At 36.5% G+C, this 26,212-nt stretch overlaps 2 protein-coding genes across 2 annotated transcripts in view; one reads left to right on the forward strand and one right to left on the reverse strand.

The window, feature by feature from the left end:
• Window positions 1-135: 135 nt before the first annotated feature.
• On the forward strand, window positions 136-16,650 carry LOC131927974 (neurofilament heavy polypeptide). The gene is made up of 9 exons (XM_059283852.1): window positions 136-430; window positions 10,162-10,344; window positions 10,577-10,664; window positions 11,149-11,363; window positions 11,513-11,584; window positions 11,676-12,128; window positions 12,654-12,765; window positions 12,919-12,996; window positions 13,110-16,650. The coding sequence occupies exons 1-9, from the start codon at window positions 266-268 to the stop codon at window positions 13,166-13,168; spliced, it is 1,425 nt and encodes a 474-aa protein (XP_059139835.1). The 5' UTR covers window positions 136-265; the 3' UTR covers window positions 13,169-16,650.
• Window positions 16,651-16,744: 94 nt separating this feature from the next.
• LOC131927981 (HBS1-like protein) overlaps window positions 16,745-26,212 on the reverse strand; it is a 39,009-nt gene continuing 29,541 nt past the window's right edge. Inside the window, 10 exon segments of the mRNA XM_059283860.1 lie at window positions 16,745-17,267; window positions 17,424-17,568; window positions 19,560-19,660; window positions 19,868-19,971; window positions 20,851-20,919; window positions 21,339-21,512; window positions 21,672-21,911; window positions 21,995-22,111; window positions 22,292-22,404; window positions 22,561-22,720. Of these exon segments, the coding sequence (XP_059139843.1) occupies window positions 17,223-17,267; window positions 17,424-17,568; window positions 19,560-19,660; window positions 19,868-19,971; window positions 20,851-20,919; window positions 21,339-21,512; window positions 21,672-21,911; window positions 21,995-22,111; window positions 22,292-22,404; window positions 22,561-22,720 (1,268 nt within the window). The 3' untranslated portion in view covers window positions 16,745-17,222.

The following is a 26,212-nucleotide window of genomic DNA, read 5'->3' on the forward strand; positions in this document are numbered from 1 at the left end:
TTTATTACTTTTATTTTTAATTTTCTATAATATTTTTTAACTGGTTATATTTTAAAATAGTATTGTTTATAGTCAATTTAAAAAATATGCCAGAATAGAAAAGATTAATTAGACTAGGTCCTATACAGCATGTTTGATGACGTAGCACACAAGCGACGTCAGCATCAAAACTAATGTTGGAATGAGAAAAGTAGAAGGCTGAGCAAAACTGCACATATTTTTTTTGATTTCTTAGTTTACAAAGCGCATTTAACAAAATAAAAATATGGAGTTAACTGAACTAGTTTCTCCAAGTGTGGCTATGCCTGTTATAGGAGTTGTAGTTTGTGCTTTTATTGTATTTGCATTCGGTTTTCGTTCACCTGTTCAGCCTCCGAGTTTCAGTTTTGAAGAAGAAAAGCGCAACAAAAGGCGAGCAAAACAACCTAAAGTATGTGAGATGTTTAGCCTAATGCTTAGATTAGATTTTCTAGAATCTAGATCTTGTCTATCCAAATTTCTTACTGCTATCGGGCTATGTATCTCCTTATTAATAAAAAGCCATAAATTTAAAATAGGCCTATTCTAGATCTACACAGTCTAAGTGACTCTAAAAAACTCTACTAAGAAGAGGGTAAAATCTTAGTTTAGCGTCGTAAATTCCAACGTAGCTAGTAATGTGCGATGAAGGTAACTAACGAATATTTCTTTCATTTGGCCATATTTATGTCATATTTTACATAATATAACAAATAATTGAATAACAAATCACAGGGCTGCCTACTTGTACGGTTTTGCCCGTAACTTTACGATTTTGACACCCAGGTTACGGAATTACGATTATGCTGCAAAATTACGGTTTTGATTTCAGTAGAGATCAAAATCGACTTTAGTGTAAAAAAAAAATTTCTGGTGGTAACTTAACTTTATGTTCCCGGTCTGAGTTTTATATTTTAATTTAGCTAGTTATATTTCAGTATTTCAGCGTGTTATCCGGTTATAAGGTTCTCAGCCTCTTCCGTAACAATCCCCCCTCCCCCTTCCCGCTCATGTCATGGCTGGCGGCAGTCGTGTTAATATTGTGAACTTTTGACCCCGCGAGTGGTCTGTTACCTCATGAGCCGGTGTTGTCCGTAGAGGAAAAAAAAGGGCGTGGCCTAAATCATTGAAAGTCTGGTCGCGCAGTCTGGCGAGACATATTTGCTGAGGCGGTATTATTACGGCTAAATGCCTAAATAGCGAGATATCGAGGCATTTTGTTTGAGATGTGCGAGAAGACAAGATTTTACTAAACAACGAGATCTAGGCTCACCTAGATCAATTACGGATCATATTTTTAAAATTGTTCTTTTCTTCTATTACATTGATAAAATGTAGATTTAAAAAAAATATTCAAGAAATATGCTAATTCTAAACATCGTCACCCGTCGGCCGCTTACGTTTTCTTGTTCGCGGGAGAAAAAATCCTGACACACACAGTCGAGGGGTCACTGAGTTCACATTGGTTTAGATATCCGTAGTGTTGGCCTATATCATACGTCATACTACTCATTGCAAGAACAATTCCTTTTTGAAATTTTCCATTGTCGCCTTACATTCTGAATTTAACGGCGTTTTTTTTTAAAAAAAAACAACTAATTATTAGTCCATAAAATAAAAAGTAGCACGAGTCGCCGACTGTCATCATTACGCTGATGAGCTTTACGATCGTATAATATTAATATGGGTCTTATTTACATTGTATTTTAAAAATGTGAAAAAATACGGAAAGTTACGGAAAATTACGAAAAACCTATGCTCTTGTTACGGGGAAAATTTTTTTGAGGTAGGCAGCCCTGAAATCACAAACCAAGACCAAACCAGTCATAAATATCCTGGAATAAACTTTAAACTACCCCGTTCGAGACAACAATGAGTAAATACAAGCAGCGGCCATGTTTCAAAAACAATAAATTGTCTATTCGCATGTCTTTTGTGTTGATTTTGTGGTTTAATATGATTGTTTTGTATTGTTTTAATATATGCCGGTGGTCGTCCATAATTGACGTCACACTCGTAGGGGGGAGGGGGTCCGTAATTTTGTGACGTTGAGTTGACGTTGTGTGATGAGGGGGAGGGGGTGGGGTTCAGATGGTGCAACGTCACACTTTTGCATTTTAAAAAAACAATGTTAGAAAACGAATTGCAGACGTTATTTTGCGTTTTAAAAAAACTGTTTTAATACATTGTAATAACAATTGATTAAAATACTCTATTTTGACAGAGTTCAGACAAGATTTTGGAAAAATATAGCTGTTTAAAAACAATTCAACTGCAATTTTGAGGGGGGTTGTAGGCTGAGGTTTTACGTCATTTTAGGGGGGGGGTCTGGCTTTTTGTGACGACGTGTGACGGAGGGGAGGGGGGGGGGTTAAAAATCGTCAAAAAAAGCGTGACATCCTTTATGGATGACACCCTGTATAGTAATTTTTCTTTTTTTTTAATATAGTTGACATGAATTACTAATAGACCTTATCAGACTTAATAGTGTGTATCCAAGACCACAACAATTCTTGGGAGGTCGAACTTTTGAACACTTTATTTGCAGTAAGCAAATCAATATTAGATCGCTCATAAATGACGTCGCTCTTAAGATAGTAATGACAGCGTGCATTATTACAGAGCAAACATATGAACATATTGTTTCAGATAGAAATTGTGATTTGTGGTGGGGAGAGGTTGAGTAGAACTCACCGATGTGATTTTGGAGACGAGTAAGGTTTTTTTTTTCGTGAAAACGGGGGATGGTTGTGAGAGAAAGACCAGCTGTAGAAGTATGACGCGTCATTCATTGGTGATCCATTTTCTCAGTGGGGACGAAAGAACTATTAAGAAGGGTCAAGAAATGTAAAAAGCTTGCCGAGTCGCATTTCTTGAACCCTACCTTTTTCATTCCCCCACTTAGCACATCGTCACCGAGTTAACGCTCGCACGTGACGTCATGTGGCGGTACTGCCGACCGTTAGGCTAATTTTATAGAAAAAAAACAACATGCACTGCCTTTTAGACGCTTTTGCGACGTTTAATTTGATTACATAAGTTGGTGTTCATTAAACAGCCCCTAATACATCTATCACTCGTCCATTTAAACGTACGTAGTTATTTCTGCAAGCTTGCTGTCTTGAGACTTTCGGCCCTTTAAAAATGTATTAAGCTCACACCGTATAGATTAGAACTAGACTACCCATATTAAGCTCCAAAAGAAGCTTGGTGAAAACAGGATGGCCGTCCGATTTTGAAGCTGCTCTGCGCTTTATAAAAACCACAATAAACGATAAGATGACACTTATATTAAAGTAAATTATAGTTCTGAATCTTGATACATTAAAAGTTATATTCTAAAATTAAGAGCCAGACAGTCAACATGATATTTCAATTTAAGTCCAAGAAAATAAATTTCCTCAAACGATGGAACATTACTAAATTTTCGCGCAGGTTAGCGAAATTGAATTTAAGTATTTACGTCATCTTACAAAGCGCGATAGCCTACTGGTGCTCTAACGCGGCCCATGCTAATGGCCGTATTCCTAACGCCCCGCATTAGACGCAGCTTATTCGTCGGCAGGCATTTGGTGGCAAGCCTTGTTGACGGGGATAATGTGTTAAGTTAAGGCCGTTTTGCCAAATGTCTTAAACTAGCAGGCTTGCAACATTTGTGATGATTCGTTTTAAGCAAGGTATACGTATACTAATGCTTATTTATCGTTATTTTGATTGAACAAAGCATTATAGAGGTTCTCCATCAACCACCTAGGTATTTTTCCCCATTCACCTCCTTTCATGAGACCGACACGTCATAAATTGCGGAGCCGCCTGAGTTGACGTCACAAATCTTCACTCGCTCCCGTAGAAAATCATATGTGACATCATTTATGGACAACCCCATATCACTCACTTGGGTACTTGATATTGACATTTTGACAACAAAGGATAACCAAAATGTGTCTGGCAGGTGGAGACTTGCGATCGACCATAATGACAACACGCACTTAAGGGGTGGAGTGGCTGATTATTTTAGATGATGTTTTACGAGGGAAGCTGGTGGATAATACATTTTGTCTCTCTGTATATATAAATGATGACAAACATTTATTGTTGTCAAAATTATGGCTAGAGATCTTAGATAAGGCAGAGCGAAGCGTAATTTTTTACATTAGGGTTCATCCATAAATGACGTCACGCTTTTTTGACAATTTTTACCTTCCCCCCTCCCCCCGTCACACGTCGTCACAAAAAGCCAGACCCCCCCCCTAAAATGACGTCACACCTCAACCTATAACCCCCCTCAAAATTGCAGTTGATTTTTTTTAAAACATCGATATTTTTCCAAAGTCTTGTCTAAACTATTACAATTTATTAAAACAGTTATCTAAAACGCAAAATAACGTCTAAAATTAGTTTTCTAACATTGCTTTTTTATAATGCAAAAATGTGACGTCGCAACATCTGAACCCCCCCCTCCCTCTCATCACACATCGTCACAAAATTACGGACCCCCCTACGAGTGTGACGTCATTTATGGATGACCCCTTATGACTTGTGACATTGACAACAAAAATATGACTCAGGTTGGGGTTTAATTAAGGTAAAGAGAAGTAAAAAATGTCATAAGTTACGATAGAATCATTAATTGATGAAAAGAAAAACCTGAAATGAAAATATGAACATTCAAACATAAAGAAAAAGCGCAAACTATATAGTAATAGTAAGATCAAAAAAACATTAGTAAAAAAAACGTGATTTAATACATGGATACAAGTTGCATCTCACAATGCTTCTAGAATTAATAAAGTTGTTTGTTAGGAAATACACATTTAAAAAAAAAAATGCTTTGTAATACGGACTATACAACAAGACGATCATATTTAAATACATTTTCATATGAATAGAAATGAAAGGGAAGCTACTCTCAATAACATTTTCTTAAGATGGCTGCTGTTTTTAATAGCAAATTTACTATCTCGAACAGGGTTGATAAAAATTAATTTCAGGATATTTAAATTGATTTAACCATCAATGGTGATCTATTATTCAATTATCTATAATACTTTATCAAAATATACGAAAATATACTCATATTTAATGACATATTCATTAATTTACTCTCTCCCACATTACTAGTTTTGGCCGAATTTACGACGCTAAACTAAGATTTTACCAAGAAGAGTCTAACTCTAAAGTTAAAATAAAATACTAAATTAAATAGTTACTAAATAGATCTAGCTAATCTAGATCTAAGTCAACTCTAAGGGGTCGTCCATAAATGATGTCATACTCGTAAGGGGGAGGGGGGTTTGTAATTTTGTGAAGGTGTGTGATGAGGGGGGGGGGGATCATATGGCGAGACATCACACTTTTGCATTATAAAAAAGCAATGTTAGAAAACGAATTTTAGACCTTATTTCGCATTTTAGAAAACTGTTTTAATAAATTGTAATATAAATTGATTAAAATACTCTATGTTGACAGAGTTCAGACAAGATTTTAGAAAAATATTGATGTTTTAAAAAAAATTCAATTGCAATTTTGAGGGGGGTTGTAGGCTGAGGTTTGACATCATTTTAGGGGGGGGGGATTCTGGGTTTTTGTGACGGACTGGAGGGGGGGGAGATAAAATTTGTCAAAAATAGCGTGACGTCATTTATGGATGACCCCTAAGTCAAGTGTCAGTGTTGAAGTTAATTACTAATTAGCCTTCTTATGCCTTGGTTTTTTAAAATATCCTAGATCTAGGCCTATTTATTTTATTACCCACCATTCACAAGTCCAAAAGTAATAAAGGAGAGTGAGTTTGGTAGATGTTGAATCTGAGTTATTTAGTAGTTTAGTAGGTAATCTCATGATATAGCGTTACAAATTATCTGGTAATTTTATTGAGTTTCGGTAACATTCGTTACTGTAAAACAATGTTTATTTGACTGTTGTAATAAAGTCAAGTGCATTAAATTAATGTTTTAACTTAATTTAATGTTCAATTGACAGAAAATTAGCAACAATTAGGCCCTAGTATATCTAAATATTATTAATAAACTCAAGTGTAACAATTAATGTTTTTTTAAGAAACACAGAAAAAAAAACTTGCAGAAGATTTGCGGTTGCAACAACTACGTCTAGATCTCAGGGGTGCCACTTTTCCGGGATATCCCGGATTTCCGGATTCGAGAATCATATTTTTTTCCCTTTCCGGATTCGCAAGATTTGAGTTTGAAAATTTCCGGGTTTGCAGTTTAAAATTTTTTTTTTAGATCGTTTTAAGCTTGAAAATTTTGGCATTGTAAAAATCGTTTTTATCGTCAACACTCCCGCTAATGGCCTTTTCCGAAAAAAAAATGAATAGTAAATGACGTCAGCAACAATCTCACGCGTGCGCAAAGGACCAACTACTAATCGGCTGTATCAGATGGGTGAAGCTGTAGAAGGAACTTTTTAAGTCATTCGTGGTGTGGCTATTTATGACGATATGGGTTGGGGTTAAACTCGCATTATTTACGTGATGTCATCAATGGGATACCGCTAGGCTGTGTAATAAAAACAACTAAATCCTACCATTACTAGCATCGCCGATCGTCTTTAAAAAAAAAAACAACCGAAAGATTTTGCTCCGATCAAAAAACAAGGTAATTAAAAAGTCTAGTGACAATTTTAGCGCAATTTCCTTATGTTATCTAAAAATAGCTCTGTCGTAGCGTAAATCAAGAGCAGGGTTAGTAAAACCATTGGTTAGTTATTAAAACGTTTTTTATTAATTTTTTTTTCAGTATTTTACGTTTTATTTACAATAGAGTTACATGACTAAAAACTATTGCGCGCCTAGCTACTGAACGTGATGACGCAGCCATTGAACGTGATGGCGCAGCTATTGAACGTGATGACGCGTGTGATGTGGTTGGATAAACATGCCTACTAATTCGGTCCAAATTTTAATTAATTCAAAAAAAATTTTGTGACCGAACGAAAGGATATTTTTGAAAACTTTCTTCGGCAATATTGTTCTAAATTATGGCAGGAATCGATTGGTACATGTTTCAAGTCGCTAAGTGGTCTGGTTGCCGAGATATGGGCCAAAAACTGCTTTTTCTCGAGGTTTTTTGGCTTTTCCGGGAAATCCATGAAAGAAACCCGGAATTTTTTTGGCCTATGTTCATCCTCGTAACTTGCTTAACATAATTGCTTTTGGAACTAGTCATCGATATTGCTTCGTTGAGGAGGAGATACGACTTAAAGCTGCGGACACACATTCATCCATACATTCATTCATCCATCCATTCCCAGAAATGACGAGTTAATAAACGCAATTCTCCAGAATGGAAATTGCGCTAAAAAAAAATTGTGTATTTGGTATTACCAAAAGAAAAGAAAAAAACTATTTGGAGGACTATTTTATGTATGAAATAGAACTGTGCTGTTTTCACTCAACTTTACCGTCACTTTTTACCATGTCTTAACCCGCTTCTTCAAGGTCGCGCTGACCGTAAGACCTACGTCACGAGACCACGCAAGCACAGTCTGAGTCGTGTCTCTCGGTCGAGGCAGTTCTACAAGTACAAGCGCTGTTTAATTTTAACGTGGTTATTTTTAATAAGGGCCCACTTCTAGATTCAAGAAAAAAAAAATAAATCTGCATCGTTTTATATCATTAAACAAACTATGTAGGCCTGCTATAATTTAGTTACACGATCTAGCAGGGTCTACATCTAATTGTTGTTTTTTTTTACTTTGGTAAAACGTCATTGAAATGTTTAAAAAATCTTGAAGTACCGTGTCTGAGAAAATAGCCGCTATCACTGCCCCCTCTGAACCGCTTGTAAAAAAAAATCCGCTTTTCACTTAGTCGGGCGGCTACATCTCTGACATGAGTATTACTAGCGTAGAAAATTATTTTTAAAATTAACGTAATTCTGTTATTCCGCGATATGGACTTAAAACTTCCACGATATTTCTTCACGTCATCATGTATATAAAAGGTGGGGGCATTGGGGTCGTTCATAAATGACGTCACACTCGTAGGGGGAGGGGGGTCCGTAATTTTGTCATGAGGGGGAGGGGTTCAGATGGTGTGACATCACACTTTTGCATTATCCAAAAGCTATGTTAGAAATCGAATTTTAGCCGTTATTTCGCGGTCAAGAATATTGTTTCAATAAAGTGTAATAGGAATTGATTAAAATACTATATGTTGACAGAGGTCAGACAAGATTTTTGGAAAAATATCTTATTTTAAGAAAAATTCAACTGCAATTTTTAGGGGGGGGGGGTGTAGGCTGAGGCGTGACGTCATTTTAGAGGGTGGGGTCTGGCTTTTTGTGACGATATGATATGTGACCGAGGGGAGGTGGGAGGTAAAAATCATCAAAAAAGCGTGACATCAATTTAAGGATGACCTCATTAGTGTTGATTGGGAAAACAGGGTTTAAGGTTTTTGTTGTGGCTGTTAATAATTAAAGCCTTGAATAGCTACACTAAGTCAACCGTGTATTTTAATACAGTGACAATCTTATTAGGGGTCTGCATATAGTGGGCTTATTATTCAACAACAAGACGTAGAGGTTAGCAAAATCTTTGTTACTTAACAGTTGGCTGACTACACACTTTAACTCAAGCTAGGAAGTTCTAAAAAAATTAAATAGTTATGTTATAAAAGCTGCCTGGGGGGGGGGGGAGTTCTACAATAGCACATTATGGGGTAGGCCTAGAGATGGGACTAACATTGTAAACTAATTTTGTTGTAAGCACAATCCTTTAAAGATTATTTTTTTTATTTGAAGCTTGTTACAAAGAAAATAAATCCATTTTAAAGGAATGTAAAATGAACATAATGTGAATCAAATGTCTCAAAAATAATGAAATAATAGTCCATTTTATTTTGAAATTCCGCGCGGAATTAAGTTTCAGGGTTTCAAAAATTTCAAATTTTAGTTTCAGGATTGGTAAAATTTTGGGATTCATTTTCAGGATTCACTTAAAAAATGAGTGGCACCCCTGAGATCTTGTAAAATAAGACTATTAGATTTAATGTTTAAATTAGTAGGAAGAACTAGATTAATGTTTAGTAGCAGCAATAATTAGCACATACACTTAAAATAATTAGAAATACAAAATAATTAGCAAAACAGTATTTAAAATGCAACTAAAATCAATCCATGCACATTTTTGAACATGTATTAAAAATAATATGGCGGCAAATAAATGATGCTTTACGTATTTTTTGCGGTTCCCGGAACGGCTCGACAGACTGCGCCGTGGTTTTACTGTTTTTTACTGCTGTACAATTCTGGAATAATAACCGACATTTATTAAATAGTTGGCCTATACTCAATAAGTGTAAGAAGTAGACATGTAACCTCAGCATATGAAAGGACGATAGTGTGGTCAGCTCTATGCCCAGCCACCTTCACTTGCCTTAACAGCTAACTGTTAATGTGAGTCAGTTACCCATCGTAGCTGGATTGACTTTGAAATGTTTTACAGACTTGAACCCAGATTTGAACTCGAGACTCGAGTACCATTTGAGCACACAGTTCCACTCAGTGCACATACTTAATTTGGGGTATTGGTATTACCATTATGGTCCAGGTCAGTCACTGAATCAGGTTAGAAATTAGTTAGGCTTTTGTATAACTTGGATTAGGGATTGAGTTTGCATTGACAGTACAATTCATAATTCTATTGAGTTGACTACCACTACCAGCTATTTACCGCCCTTTTTTAAGAAGTGTCTTTTTTTGGGGGGAATTATCAGATACTGGTCTAACACATACCCCCTTGAGTATAAGCTGATAGCTAATCTAATTCTAGTGTACTATCAGGTAAATCAGAGGTAGTGCTTATACTTGAGTAATTATTAATCATTTACTCAAATAAGCCTAAATAATTTCACATTTGAAGGCAATTCCAGAATTTTGGCGGAGGGAGGGGGAGATGGTCAGAAAGTGGGAGAACACACTTTGAAATTTAAAAAAGTATTGTTAGAAGCTGAGTTTGAGTTATTTTGTGTTTTTAACAGCTTTTGTACATTATAATAGATACTGATTAATGCACACATAAAATGAATGTTATAAAAAAAGAATGCAATTTTGTGGGGGTTTGTAAGCATAGGTGTGTCACTTTGTTGACCTTAAGCATTTGGTTCATTTTGACTTGCAGGTGAAAAGTCCAATAAATGGACAAGTGTTAAATGAAACCATTGTGGATGATGAACCTAAAGCAACACCCAAAGTTGTTAAAGAAGTGAAAACTCCATCACCACCTCCTAAGCCTAAGACAGATACTTCTAAACCAGTTAAAAAGGATACAAAACAGGAAGTTAAAACTGACAAAAAAGAAAAGGTTTATATTTTTTGAAATTCATATAAATTCAAATTAGACCTACTTGTAAGCTACTTAATTAGTTATGTAATCTAAATACTATTACTTTGTATAACAGTGTTATATTGCATTTTTGAGTTAAATAGAAATTTGCTTTGCAGTTGTAATTTAACAGTAAACAAATGAAAAAACGCAACAACTGTTATGTTTACTTTATAGTATTTTAAGTTTTTGTTCTAATACCACCATGTAGCAACTTTCAAAGAAGCTAATTGGAAATAAAGAAGAAGTTGTGAAAAAAGAAAAAGCTGTTCCTCTAAAGAAAGAAACTGAAGATGATGGTAAATGTTTATTATGTCTTAGCAGAACTGAAGAGTTGTAGTTTTGTTGGAAGTTCTGCTTTTTAAAATTTCTTTGTTGAAGTTATGCTTCAGATTTTATAATGTAATTTTAATAAAAGTAAAAACTTATTTTAATTGTGGATGCATCAGTTTCGGACAGTTGATATGAATTGATTAAATTCATTAAAAATGTTGATAGTTAGTAGCCATGTAAAGACACAACTAATAACTGTATTGATACTATTGATAGTTAAAGACAATTTTTTTTAAACATATTTTTGTAAATGTTATGTATTTTTAAATGTCATTTAATTATGATTTACTGTTTTGATATGTAAAAATGTTTTCTAACATTGATTAATGCAGAATGCTAAGCTATGTAAATTAAAGCATGTGGTAGAACCGTACATTTAGCCTTGATGTTATTTTATAAAACATTACCTAAGAGCAGATTTGTAAAATTGTAAGCTTTAATATATTTTAGGTGAATGGACAACTATACTGGTATCAAAGAAAACTAAAAAGCAGAAGCCAAATAAGAAAGATGGAGGGCATGCTGAATCTGCATTTGAAGTAGAAAATGAGCAAGAGAGTATGTCAACACCAGACGCAGCAGCTGCTTCTGCTTCTATAACCTCAATTGAAACAGAAGAGTCAAGCCCTCTTTCATTCAATAAGTTAAAGAAGAAGAAGAAAGATTAACCAATTGAAAGGGTAAATTGCTAGATCAAATATAGATTTTAATCTTAAAAATCTTCTAGTATATAAAAAACAGTTTCAAAGAGTAATGTATTTGTTGTCAAACTTTCATGATTAGTCTGCTCTAGTAATATGTATTTATATAGCAGGGAAAAGTTGATGAAAAAGTTGAAATTACTTCCTCCTCAAGTGTAATAGAGACAAGTGCTGTTCAACCTGATGTAAGTCTATGATAACATTTAGCAAACACAACAGATTTTTTTACATGTTTTGGTATCCTTTTAGGCATACAATAAATGTGAATTCTTTCAGGAACCAGTTGATAAAAAAAAGAAGGCTAAGAAAGATAAGAAAACTGTTAATGCAGCAGCCGGAGCTGCTCCTGCTGCTGATAATCTGCCTCAAGGTGCAGCTCCTGCCTCTGGAAAGTCAGTTAAAAAAGAAGTTAGCCCTGCACCAGCAGCCCGAGACATTAAAAAATCCACTGCTTCAGCAGCAGTGTCAGGAGAACAGGCCAAGCCTAGTGGTCCCAGTAAATCCAAGAAGGTCAAAGCAAGCCCCATTGAGCCAGTCAGCCCCCAGCCAGAGAAAGCTGTCTCTGCACCTGTGAGTGCTGAACCTGCAGCTGCAGCAGCTTCTGGGAAAAAAGCAAAGGCTGTTCCAGCCCAAACTGAGCAGCCAAAACCAAGCAGTGGATCTTCTAATACTGAGCTTTCCAAGACGAGCCCCAAAAAGAAAAAATCTAAAACCAGTGAAAACAATCAGGTACAGATTTTTAAAAGCACTTTCATTTTTATGTATATTGTGTTATTTAAAGAATGTATTTAAAATTTCAGGGTAAACTTGACAGGATCCAATTTTTGTTGATTTATTAGATGATAATAGAATATTTTCTCTAGTATGTTCAATAAGGTACATTTTCTAATGAAATAATTATCATGTGTAAAGGAATAGCTTTACCATAATAATTTATGAATTTACAAATGTATGCAGAACTTAACCTACTTTGTAAATAACCTATCTATATTTATAGCTAAGTCAGCCTAGTTTTTTGTACCTGTACACTTGATGGAATTAGTTTTGTACAAAAAAATAGCACAAAAATAAATGTCAATTATTATATTATTTTTAAATTTTTTGAATTTTGATTAGAATTTATGCATCTGTATATTTTCATTTTTAGTGCATACAATACAAAATTAATATGAGCTTTGGTTTGAAAAAACTCACACCTAGTATAATGAAAGCATTAAAAAAATCCAAATTTATTAATGTCTTGAAATATTATAGGAGGCTCCCTCTGAAAAGTCTGTGGACATTGAGCTCAAGCAGGTAGAGCCCAGCAAAAAGGCAGTGGTTAAAAAGCCAGATCCTGTTAAAAAGCCAGATCCACCTACCAAAGGTATTCTTCATACAAGTTTACAGAAAAATGAAAATACATTTACTTTTGATGTTCTTAAATAAACACAAATAATCTGTAAAATTAAGATTTAAAAAAAAAAACTTTTATCAGTTGCTAAAGCTTATAAAATAACAATTGAACTGTTTGTTTTAGCACTTGAAGTGGCACCTGAACCAGCCATTTCTGAACCACAAGTTGTTCCTGCTGCTGTGTCTTTTGATGAAATAGGAGGTTGGCTTCATTTTAGCTTTCTATTCTAAAGAGATTTAAAACTTTTTAGTCATCAGTCTCACAGTAGAATCTAAAATGTGTGACTTCCCTTCAATCAAAATGTTTTTCAACAGATTCCTGGCAAGAAGCCGCACCAAAGAGTAAGAAAAAGAAGCCTAGAAGGGACAACTAAAGCCCAATATGTGTATGTTGTGTCAAACAAGCAGCATTCCTTCAATGTTTTTAACAATTTACCTATGTGATATGAAACCTGACAGCAACATGATAAGAATGACCAGCCTACCATTTTTCACCTGTTTCAACATGCAATAGTCAAATGGAGAAGACTGGAATGTTCTTGAGCTCAATGATGAGGATAACAATGTCTCACCTTATGTCCACTCTAGTAAGATTTTTCTCTTTTATTTGTTGAGTGCTTTGAACCACCAGACAGACATGTTGTGATATCTTCAACCACATAGGCAGTTTTGATAAAAAACAAAATGAAATTTTCAGAAATAAGAAAGGGTATGCATATTTTTATATGGACTTTAATTTACAATCCACTTGTGCATTTCATTGTGTCTTTCTTTGGACGATTTTCATAATGTTGATGTTATCTTTTGCTGTATGTTTCTACTTTATAGTGATTGCAACCTTTGTTATAGTTTCAAAAACTGTAGGGAATGATAAAGATTAAAAAGGACATCTTAGTTTTGATAAATAGGTATACCACCATCTAGTCATTTTGCACATTATTTACGAGATCAATATTTTTTACATTTTACAACGAGAGACTTTAAATTTAACTGTTAAATAGATCTTCGCAATCAGTGTATTTTTAAAATGTTTTTAAATGTAATATTTGTTTACTTCAAAAATGAATCGGACAACTTAAAACCATTCTCATAGATTTTGTTAGTTTACTTATGCAAACTATTATGTTAGGCTGTTGTAACTAGAATAAGTGAGAGATTCATTGTATGATTGTGCCATTTGTCCAGTTGGAAGTAGTGTTAGCACTAACTTGTGTTTAGAACTGAAATCTCTATGTACAGCTCATGTTTCCAGCTGGCCTACTTGAAGGCTGTGTAATAACCATTGCTCACCTCATTCTTTTCATTCTTTTGGTTGAGTCCATCATACTTGTTTGCTTTTTATTTATTCATTTATTTGCCTTGCCTTCCTACCCCTCAAAAACCTCAATAGCATTTTGTTTCTCTTTACTGTTATACATACAGGGTTTGTATCTACATGTGTTACACTGTTACATTTTCTCTGTTGTGGAGATTAGTTTTATTCCCAAGTTTGTTCATGTACAAACTTTTGGTTTTGATGGTAGATTTGTAATATTCAGTTTTTATAATATGTTCTAAAAAGTTCTTTAATGCTATGGAGCTGAGCCTCTAGCTAGCTATATTTACATTTATGATACAGAATTTATTAATTTTTATTACAAGTACTATTTTTGTTTCATGAATGAATTTAAAAAACTACTTAGGAAAAAATTATTTCTCTCAGTGTTAAAAGTATTATTTTGCACAAATTAAACTTGATAGTTCCTTTGTCTTCTGAGTCTACCTCTAAAACTGAAGTTCTAGCTCCACTACAGATTGTTTTTATCTCTATTTCATCTACTTACTTTATTAATTACAAAATATATTGACGAGAAATTATTTTTAAGCTGTTTTGGAATGATTATATTTTTGATGGGAAAAATGCTAATTAACTTCACATTTTTATGCTTTGACATGAACCAGTTTGCTGATGTGTGTTGGTGATTAGCAGATACTATTTACTGTTAGTATTTGATGTGTGTTGGTGGTTGGCAGATACTAGCTGTAAGTGTAAGTATTTGGTGTGCATCCATGTCTTGCTTTAGACCACTATATGTAAGGTGCACATTTGTTGACCAAGTTAACTATTATTGTGCTATGAAATCTGACACACCATTGTCACAACAGTAGAGAGATTGTATCTGCTGAAAACGTGTTGATCATGACCCACATAATGACCCATGATTTGTGGTACCTAGGCTTCTGTTTTATGCAGTATTTTTTTCACTTGACAATTGACACATGACCTGATTGATGGACCAATGGATGACCAACCCAGCAGGGTTTCTGAACATTTTCATGAACTTTCTTTTTAGATAGTCTAATCTTGCCAGGTTAGTCTTCCAAACATGATTTCATTTGAAAAAATAGTTGCACAGAAATATTATCCTGTTTTCCAATGTTTAAATTAACATATACTATTTAATTGCTCGACACTTAAATGATGGGAAATAATTATAAGTTTTTCATAAATTTGTTGTGAATGGATGTCAAAAACAATGACTTGGACTATTTCTAAAAAAGTCTTTAATAGATTTGATTACATAATCATGAGATGAGATGAAAGATGCCTGAAATTTTTATATTGAAATAATTGTATATTTTATTGTTGGTAGCTGAAGCTACATCTCTCAATGGTTTCAGGGGGAAAAAATGGTCTTCTTGTAATAACTATTCAATTAGTAGTTGACGCATTTGTTTTGTGTTTTAAAATATTGGTATTGAAATAACAGTAAAATTTAAAGCAGGTACTTGTATACTGTTTAACATGGTGGTTGTGACCATATATAGGGCAAATGATGAATGACTTTGTGATGTCTTTGTCCATAACAATAGTTTCATATCAAAAGTGTCACATTTTTATTAAACTAACTTGTTTTTTCGAGTTAATATTCCCACATGATTAAAGTGTGGACAAATAATTTGATTTCATGAGAAAAAAACTGATGTGTACCAGAGCTCATGGTTTTTTTTTTCAATCATAAGGTAGTAGCTCTGCCGCTACTTGAGGTAGTTGAATATATCCCATTCATAATAAACTTTTTTCATGTTTCTTGATCATTACACTTAGTCCTCCCCCTTCTAACCCTAATGACCTACAACTACTTATTCAACCCCAGCACCTTCTTGCTGCAAGAGCAATTTTATATTTCCAGATATTTTTCTGACAATTTTAGCAATGTTTGGTGATGGGTATAACTTTTTTTTTTAAATATGGTCATGCTGATTTTATGTTAATATGGCAAGAGTCTTTGATTTACATAACTTATTGTCAAAAGTTGAGATTTTTTGTAACCACATTGTATTTTTCTGAAGTTGATTAATGGAAGTTTTAAATGAGTAATGTATCCTATTGTCTATTGTAGATAAGTTTATGTAAGGATAGAAGTCTTTCACTGACCACTTAGAGCTGATTTAAGGCTTATGCATTTTTATTAGAAAGCAAGATCAGGAACATTCAATGTTATACACATTTTTAAAATGTTAGTTGTGAGAATTTATTGCATTGCCATGATTTTAAATGCTGTTCATATGTCATGTGTGGATATTTTTGATGTGATAGTGTTTTATTTTAGCATAGCATGGTGATGGCTGTTTTTGGTGTAGGTCATTTTATTTCAACTTTTGAATGAATGAAGTTTAATGCTAAGCTGGTTTGAACTATTTCATGTCAACATTTTGCCATGTCTATTAACCTTGTGCATGTTGTGATTGTGCAATGCAATTGTTTCCCCCTTATCATTACCACAAAGAAATTCTCATGTATCATTCAAATTAAAGATTCTTAAAATTATTTTATGATCCATATTTTTGTCTGTAGATATGAAATAAACATGAACCACATAATATTGATGTTTTATATTTTCTTTTCTCTCAGCCACCTTCCATTGATCTCTAAATAAATACCAAACATAAGGTTGGAAATGTTTATTTCCTCAAGTCACACAAACAATTAAAACAATAGCAAACAACACTTTCAGGACCAAATGTCTCCAGGTAGGACATTCATGCACCCTTTACAGTCAATAAAACAACAGCATTAAAATACATGCTTATTTTGTAAGCATCTTACTCTTCTTCAAATGTATAAGCCCAGAGAACTGCCAGTGGGAGTTGGGTTAAAAATCCATTGGGATAGTAGTATGTTATGTTTAGATTGATAAAGAGATAAGCCACACAAATGACCTAATATAAGCCAAAAATACTTAAGATGTTTGTTTTTAAAACCAAACTACTTTGGGGTTTTTTTTTATGACTTCGTTTGATAGGAGTCTAGAGGAGTTGACCAGACAGTGAAAATATGAACAGCTTTCAGTTTCACAGCCAGAAACTCAATGTTGACCTCGTTTTATAATCCCAGGTAGCCAGTAAGCTCTTATTAAATGCACAGGTAATTTGCCTAGATTCTAATTAGCTCTGACTGACTCCATTTTGTGCAGCTTTGGTTTGAATCAACTGAGGAGAGAAAAATGGAATGAGTGTAACCCTTATTTCATTTAAGCTTTAAATTTTAAAGGGTCTTTCTGTAAGATAAAGAAGTGAGGTCTAAATTTTATTTACTAGTAGCTTATAAAGTTGAATCTACTCAAACAGACTGAAGATTGGACTGACCTCCTCCACCAGGCCTGCAGCTATTGTGTGCCCCCCACTCCTCAACATAAACCTTCCCAAATCTTTGAACTCTGTGTACAGCTCCAGACACATGGGACGCTCCATTTCAATTTCTACCACAGCACTGGTATTTTTTACTAGACATCTGAAAATACACATTTCATGCTGGGATATTTAGATTAGAACAGATAAGTCATCATATTGGTTTTATTTGTGAAAAAATAGAAAATACTAGAATACCCGTCATCCGTTGGATAACTGTGGGTTTTGGGGGTCATCAATCAAAAAGCATCACGTCTGTCACTCAGAGGCAGAGCGACCCTTCCCGGCGCCCGGGGACAAAGTTTTCGATTTGAACCCCCCCCCCCCCCCCCCCGCAAGATTTCGATTTGAACCCCCCCTCAAACTTTTGATGTGCACCCCCCCCCCCACTCAAACTTTCGATTTGAACCTCCCTCAACCTTTCAATTTATTTTTCCAAACCATTTTGGCGCCCCAACATATGTCCCCCTTCCCCCTCCCCTACCACCCCCCCCCCCCTCCTCGCTACGCTACTGCAGTGTCACTTATCGTCACAAAAAACAGACCCCACATTCAAAAATATGTTTTTTATCTTTTAAAAACACCGAAAACACAGATTTCGGACTATCCCTTCACATACTGACGTCACATGTGACCTACTCAACTCTACTTCACCTGCCCAGTGCCCCGCCAAGTCTCAGACAACATGTATTTATCGTTTAAAAAACGATTCCAGCCGAGCATGTCTCTGACCACACTATCCTTTCATATGCTTAGGACAAAGAAACAGATGAACTCTACTTCACCTGCCCTGTATCTTTCCAAGTTCAGATAGGCAACTTTATCATTCACATCTTAAAAAAAAAAGTGAAAAAAAAAATTTCATCGACATATTGGTCTAGAACCCGTGCCACCCGCATGAGAGCCGACTACGCTACCAGCTTAGCTATTTACTCGTGACGTCACAAGTGAATTTTTATACTATACTTTTGAGTCGCCGCGCATAGATCTAGATCTAAGTCTAGTAGTAGTAACTTTCAAATTAAATTTTATCTTAAATTAGCCAAACAAAGATTTATATAAAATAATTAAGGCCTGAAATAGATTCTAGATGTAGAATTTACATTAAGTCTAGATCTAGAATTTACATTGAGTCTAGTGACCTACATCTAGGCTAGATCTAGATAGATCTACTAGATCTAGGCTAGCTTCATAACTTTCCTTCGACAGCTGATCTTTAGATCTAGAGAAATTTATCGTAAAACTAAATGAAAAAGACAGTTTAAAATTGATATAAGTGTTGGAACGTAATAAATACAGCAAACGGACGTATTGTTAAAGGTATGACCGACAGAAAATTAGATTTAGAACGCGTTAAACTTTTGAATGGGAACACAATTTTCTTCGATAGACGCCGCCATTTTATTGTACTAAAGAGTAAACAAAAAACTGTGACGTCACGGTCCCGCCGAGTGTAGTGGTCGTTCTAAACTTTAAAAAAAAAAATGGGTTACTCTGCATATGAATAAATCAATAAATTAATTAACGTCTTTAAATAAATGTGTGATTAACAGTCTGTCTTAAAACAAAAATTTTTCTCTACCTACATACTATTTTACAGCTTTCCACGATGAGTGCAACCATGCGAGATAGTCAATCAGGCAAACAAACAAACAAACAAAAAAACAAATAAATATTCAAACACGTAAACAAACTTGACTTTTAGTAGTATATAGATATTCCAGTAAAGCACAACTGATGTGGGTAATGTAATTACATTAGCGCAATATGCCCTCACAATCAAGCTATAAAAAATAAATAATGAGATTTATTATAGTGCACCAAGCTAAACTGATAGCTATATGAAGTATAGAGGAGAGGGCTTGAATATTAGAGACTTATTGATTGTTATTACTAGTTAAGAACAGCAACTCATCTCATTTATAACAAGTAAACATTTCACCAGCTCACAACTACCAAATCCAAAAATGAGAAATTTAAAATCTTATTTTACTAATTGTACAAATGTTTTTTATGAACAGTAAAATAAGATTCTACATTTCCACCCAAAAGCAATGAATGAACCTAGCCAGTTGTGAAGATTTACTGACTCACCTTGGCTTTCTCTTGACAATATCTCCTGTGCTTCTGTTCAACTGACTTAAAAGTCTTTTAATCACGGCAGGCTCATTTATTGCTTGATAATGGACCACAACCTGCATGTAGTGAAAAATAAGTTTAAAAATCTCAAGCAGCAACATGAGATAAATTTATCTCTATATAATTAATTACAATTTACGCACATGCCCTAATGTCATTTTATAGGTGTTTTTTTTTAATTCCCACAACATATTTACGTTCTTATTACTGCCAGATAGCCATAATGACTATATATCTTTATATTTATTTATACAAAAACCCACAGGGAATCCTTTAGTGAGAGGTACATCAATGTTGAAGATGGCAATTTTTGCTCGGATTCTTGTGGCACTTTTGGCTGGATTATTGGGATCACATAAACAGTTGCATGCAACAAAGACATTTGGAATTATTTGTTTAGTTGTACAGATCTGACTTTTTAGTTGCTAGTTCCCACTCAACTGTACTGATGTAGGCCTAGTGAGACCAGCTCTACTGATGTAGGCCTAGTGTGACCAGCTGTAGACCTACTGAGACCAGCTGTACTGATGTAGGCCTAGTGAGACCAGCTGTAGGCCTAGTGTGACCAGCTGTACTGATGTAGGCCTAGTGTGACCATGTGTACTGATGTAGGCCTAGTGAGACCAGCTGTAGGCCTAGTGTGACCAGCTGTACTGATGTAGGCCTAGTGTGACCAGCTGTACTGATGTAGGTCTAGTGTGACCAGCTGTAGGTCTAGTGAGACCAGCTGTAGGCCTAGTGTGACCAGCTGTACTGATGTAGGCCTAGTGAGACCAGCTGTACTGATGTAGGCCTAGTGTGACCAGCTGTACTGATGTAGGTCTAGTGTGACCAGCTGTAGGCCTAGTGTGACCAGCTGTACTGATGTAGGCCTAGTGAGACCAGCTGTACTGATGTAGGTCTAGTGTGACCATGTGTACTGATGTAGGCCTAGTGTGACCAGCTGTACTGATGTAGGTCTAGTGTGACCAGCTGTAGGTCTAGTGAGACCAGCTGTACTGATGTAGGCCTAGTGTGACCAGCTGTACTGATGTAGGTCTAGTGAGACCAGCTGTAGGCCTAGTGTTACCAGCTGTACTGATGTAGGTCTAGTGTGACCATGTGTACTGATGTAGGTCTAGTGTGACCAGCTGTAGGTCTAGTGAGACCAGATGTAGGTCTAGTGTGACCAGCTGTACTGATGTAGGCCTAGTGTTACCAGCTGTACTGATGTAGGCCTACTAAGACTGAACCAGGAGACAATCACCTATGTTAACACTGGACATGTCCACACCACTGAGGGTCAAGTTGACAGGGACGTCGTCAATGTAAACATCTGAAACAAATAAAACAATCAGCTTAGCAATGTTACCTTATTTTTGTAACACTAGCTTGTCATGACTGTACAACAGTTCATTTAAGGCAACAGCTTTAGTACAAATGTTACAGAAATAGAATTTGATAATGTATTGCGCAATTCATTTTCATCAAAATCTCATCTAATGCTTAGTAATTGATGAATAAGTTTAATCAAAAGAAAAACATGTAACCAGGTATGCACCTGAAGCTGATAGGCTATTAAGCATTCAGGTAGGCAGCCACAGGTCATCAACAAACATAAAAGTCTGACTTGATGGTTGCAGAACGTATGGCTTCTACTAATGTTTGTTTTTGTAATTATTTATTTTATGACTCCGTCCACTATTTTTTAGAGCTATCTTGTTACCCTCCAGTTAATGCCAAAACTAGACATACTTTTGATGGTTGCAGTAGATCCCAGGGGCACAATAAGGATCTTGTCCCCTGGCTGGACACACCCTGACCCCACCCGTCCAGCTACATTGAAGCCGGTGCCAACACCCTTGAAGACATCAGAGACCATTAGGCGGAAGGACTTGTCAATAGGTCGGGCAGGTGGACGCAGGTTTTCTGGCGTTGAAAAAAGATTTTAATCAGCTTCAATCACAACTTTTTCTGTTGGTAAAAATTCTGGATGATGATCTGCTGAATCAAAGAATTATTAACATGTAGCCTTGACCTTTCCCTATCCTCTTTATCAATATAAACAAAAGTAGCCTTGACCCTCACCTATCTGTTGTATCAAGGTTGTAGGGGGCGTGTACCACTGGGTCAGCTTGGGCTCACTGGAAGGCTTGGTCAGGTTTTCCCCACTCAGCCCACTACACGGGACAAAGGAAATGTCAGACTCCTTGAACCCTGCCTGCTTGCTCAAAAACTGGCCAATCTTTTTGGTTATGGTCTGATACCTCTCCTGGCTCCAGTCCACCGTGTCCATCTTGTTGACAGCCACAATCATCTGGCCAACACCTGCAATAAACACCTGTGTCAGTCCAGGTATGAAAGGCTGTACGCACCCACCCACACATCTGCCTGAGATACTGTGTACTCACCCAGAGATCTGGCAAGAAGGGCGTGTTCCCTGGTCTGACCGCCGGCATCAAAGCCAGTCTCAAATTCTCCTCTTGTTGCATTAATGACTAGAATGGCAACATCAGCCTGTGACGCTCCTGAAATAAATGTATACAACTTTAAACATTTCTTAAAAATAATCTCAGTGTATACAACGTTAATCATTGTTAAAATTATTTCGTCCAATAAAAAATCAACAACTTAAACTCAGTGTTTAAGAAGACGTCGACCATTTTATTACTTTCAGCTTTACAGCCCAGTTTTGACTGGAGCATTACCTGTTATCATGTTGGGTATAAAATCCTTGTGGCCAGGTGCGTCAAGCAAGGTAATTATTTTCTTATCAGTTTCAAACCTTGTTTGAGCTACATCCATGGTGACACCACGCTCTCTGAAAGAGACGAATGTTTGATGGGAATTTACAAACAACAGACAACATACATTACATACAAACAAAATACAAACAGACATACAAACAATATCCAGTGACTCCCCTACTACACTGACACCCTAGTGCTCTCATGTGGTCAGACAAAACTGGACCTACCTCTCCTCATCAGTCTCATCCAGCACCCAGGCAAACACAAACAAGCTCTTGCCAATCTTCTTAGACTCCTGCTCAAACTTGTGCATGGTTTTCTTGTTCACGTTGCCCAGCTGGTAGAGCAAGTGACCCATCAGGGTGCTTTTACCAGCATCTACGTGACCTGATGGAGAAATTAGGGCTCTCTACAGAATCGATGCTTAATACACAGCTGAGATATGCACGGCACAGAGAAAACAACACAAACTTCACTGTGTACAAAGTGTTCACTGACCTATGACCACTGTGTACAAAAGGTTCACTGACCTATGACCACTGTGCACAAAGTGTTCACTGACCTATGACCACTGTGTACAAAGTGTTCACTGACCTATGACCAATGTGTACAAAAGGGTCACTGACCTATGACCACTGTGTACAAAGTGTTCACTGACCTATGACCACTGTGCACAAAGTGTTCACTGACCTATGACCACTGTGTACAAAGTGTTCACTGACCTATGACCACTGTGTACAAAAGGGTCACTGACCTATGACCACTGTGTACAAAGTGTTCTCTGACCTATGACCACTGTGTACAAAGTGTTCACTGACCTATGACCATTGTGTACAAAGTGTTCACTGACCTATGACCACTGTGTACAAAAGGTTCACTGACCTATGACCACTGTGTACAAAAGGTTCACTGACCTATGACCACTGTGTACAAAGTGTTCACTGACCTATGACCACTGTGTACAAAGTGTTCACTGACCTATGACCACTGTGTACAAAGTGTTCACTGACCTATGACCACTGTGTACAAAAGGTTCACTGACCTATGACCATTGTGTACAAAGTGTTCACTGACCTATGACCACTGTGTACAAAGTGTTCACTGACCTATGACCACTGTGTACAAAAGGTTCACTGACATATGACCACTGTGTACAAAGTGTTCACTGACCTATGACCACTGTGTACAAAGTGTTCACTGACCTATGACCACTGTGTACAAAAGGTTCACTGACCTATGACCACTGTGTACTGTGACCTACTTAGGTCGAGTCATTTTTATTTTGACGTTGTATAATTCCTTATATGGAATGATTGTGTAACACCTGGGGTTTTTCCACTGACTAAATAAGGTGTTTGAGACATAGAAATTTTCCATTAAAGTCTGATTGAATGATTCTGATCAGATGATTATCCTAACCAATGGCTACATGAGTTGAGGATGATCTCCCCTGTCACAGAAGTCTTTAATTGCTCTGCACACTCGCAACACGAGGCAGTTTATCTTGACCTGGTAGTCTACGAGGCAGTTTTACCTTTATCAGGCTGCCGTCCATATTGTCCGGCTATAGACTCTGACCATTTGAACGTGAGAGTACTTAAGACCTGTGTGTGCCTTGCTTTCTTGAGTTGATTTAGTCTTCTAGTTTAATATTACTTGTCGCTAAGTAATTTCTGAAGCTACAGCAGTGTTGTGTGGCCTGTGGCTATTATTAGACCGTGTAGAAATCTGTGATAGTGTTTTTTCCTGCATTTTGTAAGTTGGGTTTTTGATATTTTACACATTAAATATATTATATAGTTCAACCTTGTGTTCTACCACTACTGAGTTCGCTGATTAAAGGTTATATGTAGATTGGATGAGTGTTAATTACAATAATATCACTAGCTTCCCTAGACATTGTTTTCGAGCCCTAGTGTGTCGTTTGTGTTAAAGTTCATCCACTTAGGCCGTTAGGCATTTGCATATGACCCCAAAAAAAGAATCCGGGGACGTTCTCCTTCTATTTGGCTGATAGATAGGTTAACGTTACAAAGTGGGGGCTCGTCCGGGATTTAATCTGTCGTTCCAGTTGTTGGTTATATCAGATGAATACTAAGGTTAGTTGGATTTAGTTGTTTTCATATCCAGTGCGCAGTGTTCTTACAACGCGCGCTCAGGCTAGAGGTATCTAGGTCAAATAAGCAGACGTGTCGTCCTACATTTAGAGGTCGAGTACACGGCCCAACTCACCGTGTTAAGTTAGTGAATCTAGGCTTGTTGTGTTTTGAAAGTTAGTGTTATGGAGTCTTTTTTGGCTAATCCCACCGTTGAAGATGTAGAAAAGTTGAGTAGAAAAGTTTTGGTTAGTGTTGTTAAGGAATTGAAATTGGATTATTCTGTTACGCAGAAGTCAGAGGTCTTGAGAGATAAAATTGTTGTTCATTTCATTAATGAAGGAGTATTTGATGAAAGTTTGTTGGCTGGTGTGTTACTCCGCGAAGAGAAAACTCTAGAGAAGGTAGAATTAGAAGCTAGAATTGCTTTAGAGAAGGAGAAAGTTGCTTTAGAGAAGGAGAAAGTTGCTTTAGAGAAGGCTTTAAAAGAAAAGGAGTTTGAAACTAAAAGTGCTCTAGAGAAGGAGAAAGTTGCTCTAGAGAAACAGGAGTTAGAGGCTAAAATTGCTTTAGATAAGAGGAGGTTGGAATTAGAGTTTGGTCAAGTTAGTGATGTCACTTCTCCGGTAGATCCAAAAAAGTTGTCGGTAGGGCAAGTGATTGCCAAATTTGGGAAATTAGTTCCTAAATTTGATGAAACAGATTTGGTCGTTTTCTTTAACTCGTTTGAGAGTTTAGCGAAGACATGTGAATGGCCCGAAACTTCCATTACTGCTTTATTGAGCTCTGTCCTTACTGGGAAAGCTGCAAAAACATACCAGGCACTCTCTCACGACGTTCAAAATAACTATAGTTTGGTCAAGACTGCCATTTTAAAGGCCTACGCGCTGACGCCCGAGGCCTATCGGACAAAATTCCGAACACTCCGCAAGTTACCCACACAATCATATGTGGAATTTCTCTTTGAAAAGGAGAAAATATTCTCAAGGTGGCTACACTCTGAGGAAGTTTCTGAGTTTGAGAAGCTCAGGTCACTTATACTAAGGGAAGAATTCCTATCGTCCCTGCCTGAAGAGATACGACTACACATACTGGATAACAAGATAACTGACATCCAGAAGGCTGCTGAGTCGGCTGACACATATATGTTGGTGCATAAGAAACCACCAGTGTCAGGAGACCGCCTCAACCCCGTGCTTCCCCTTTTTGGCAGCAATCCTCCTGTTGGCCGACATTTGAAGACATCACAGTCCAGAGAGAAACCAAGATCAACTCTCAATCGTCAAGCAGTATGCCAGTTCTGCAAAAGGCCTGGTCACCATGTCAAAGACTGTTACAAACGTCGTCAATATAACAGAGAGGTGGTGCGTACTTCTGCGCACTATGCTCTATCCCCTCAAGCAGCCAGTTCAACTATGAACTCTAGAATTCAAAAGGACTCTAACCCTAAGTGTCCGCAAGAAGGTAGTCAAATCTCCACACATTATGTGCAGTCACATTTTGACTGTTCTCGCCACTATCCAGTTTCTTCGGAGTCTACCGATCTCGAGGGATCGAGAAAAGTTGACTTTTCATCTTTTATTGCCGAAGCCATCATTAGCAAACCAGGTGATCCGTTGTCTCAGAAGAATATCACCGTCCTAAGAGACACAGGAGCGTCACAATCACTCCTTTTGAAAAGTTCAATGGACATTACACCTGAGACGAACACCGGAAGGATTTCCATTATCCAGGGAGTGGGGACAAAATCTACTGTGGTCCCTCTACACAAGTTTGCCCTGAA

This window comes from Physella acuta, unplaced genomic scaffold, assembly GCF_028476545.2.
Source record: "Physella acuta isolate Inbredline_101_S28 unplaced genomic scaffold, ASM2847654v3 ptg001452l, whole genome shotgun sequence".
Taxonomy (NCBI): Eukaryota; Metazoa; Mollusca; class Gastropoda; family Physidae; genus Physella; species Physella acuta.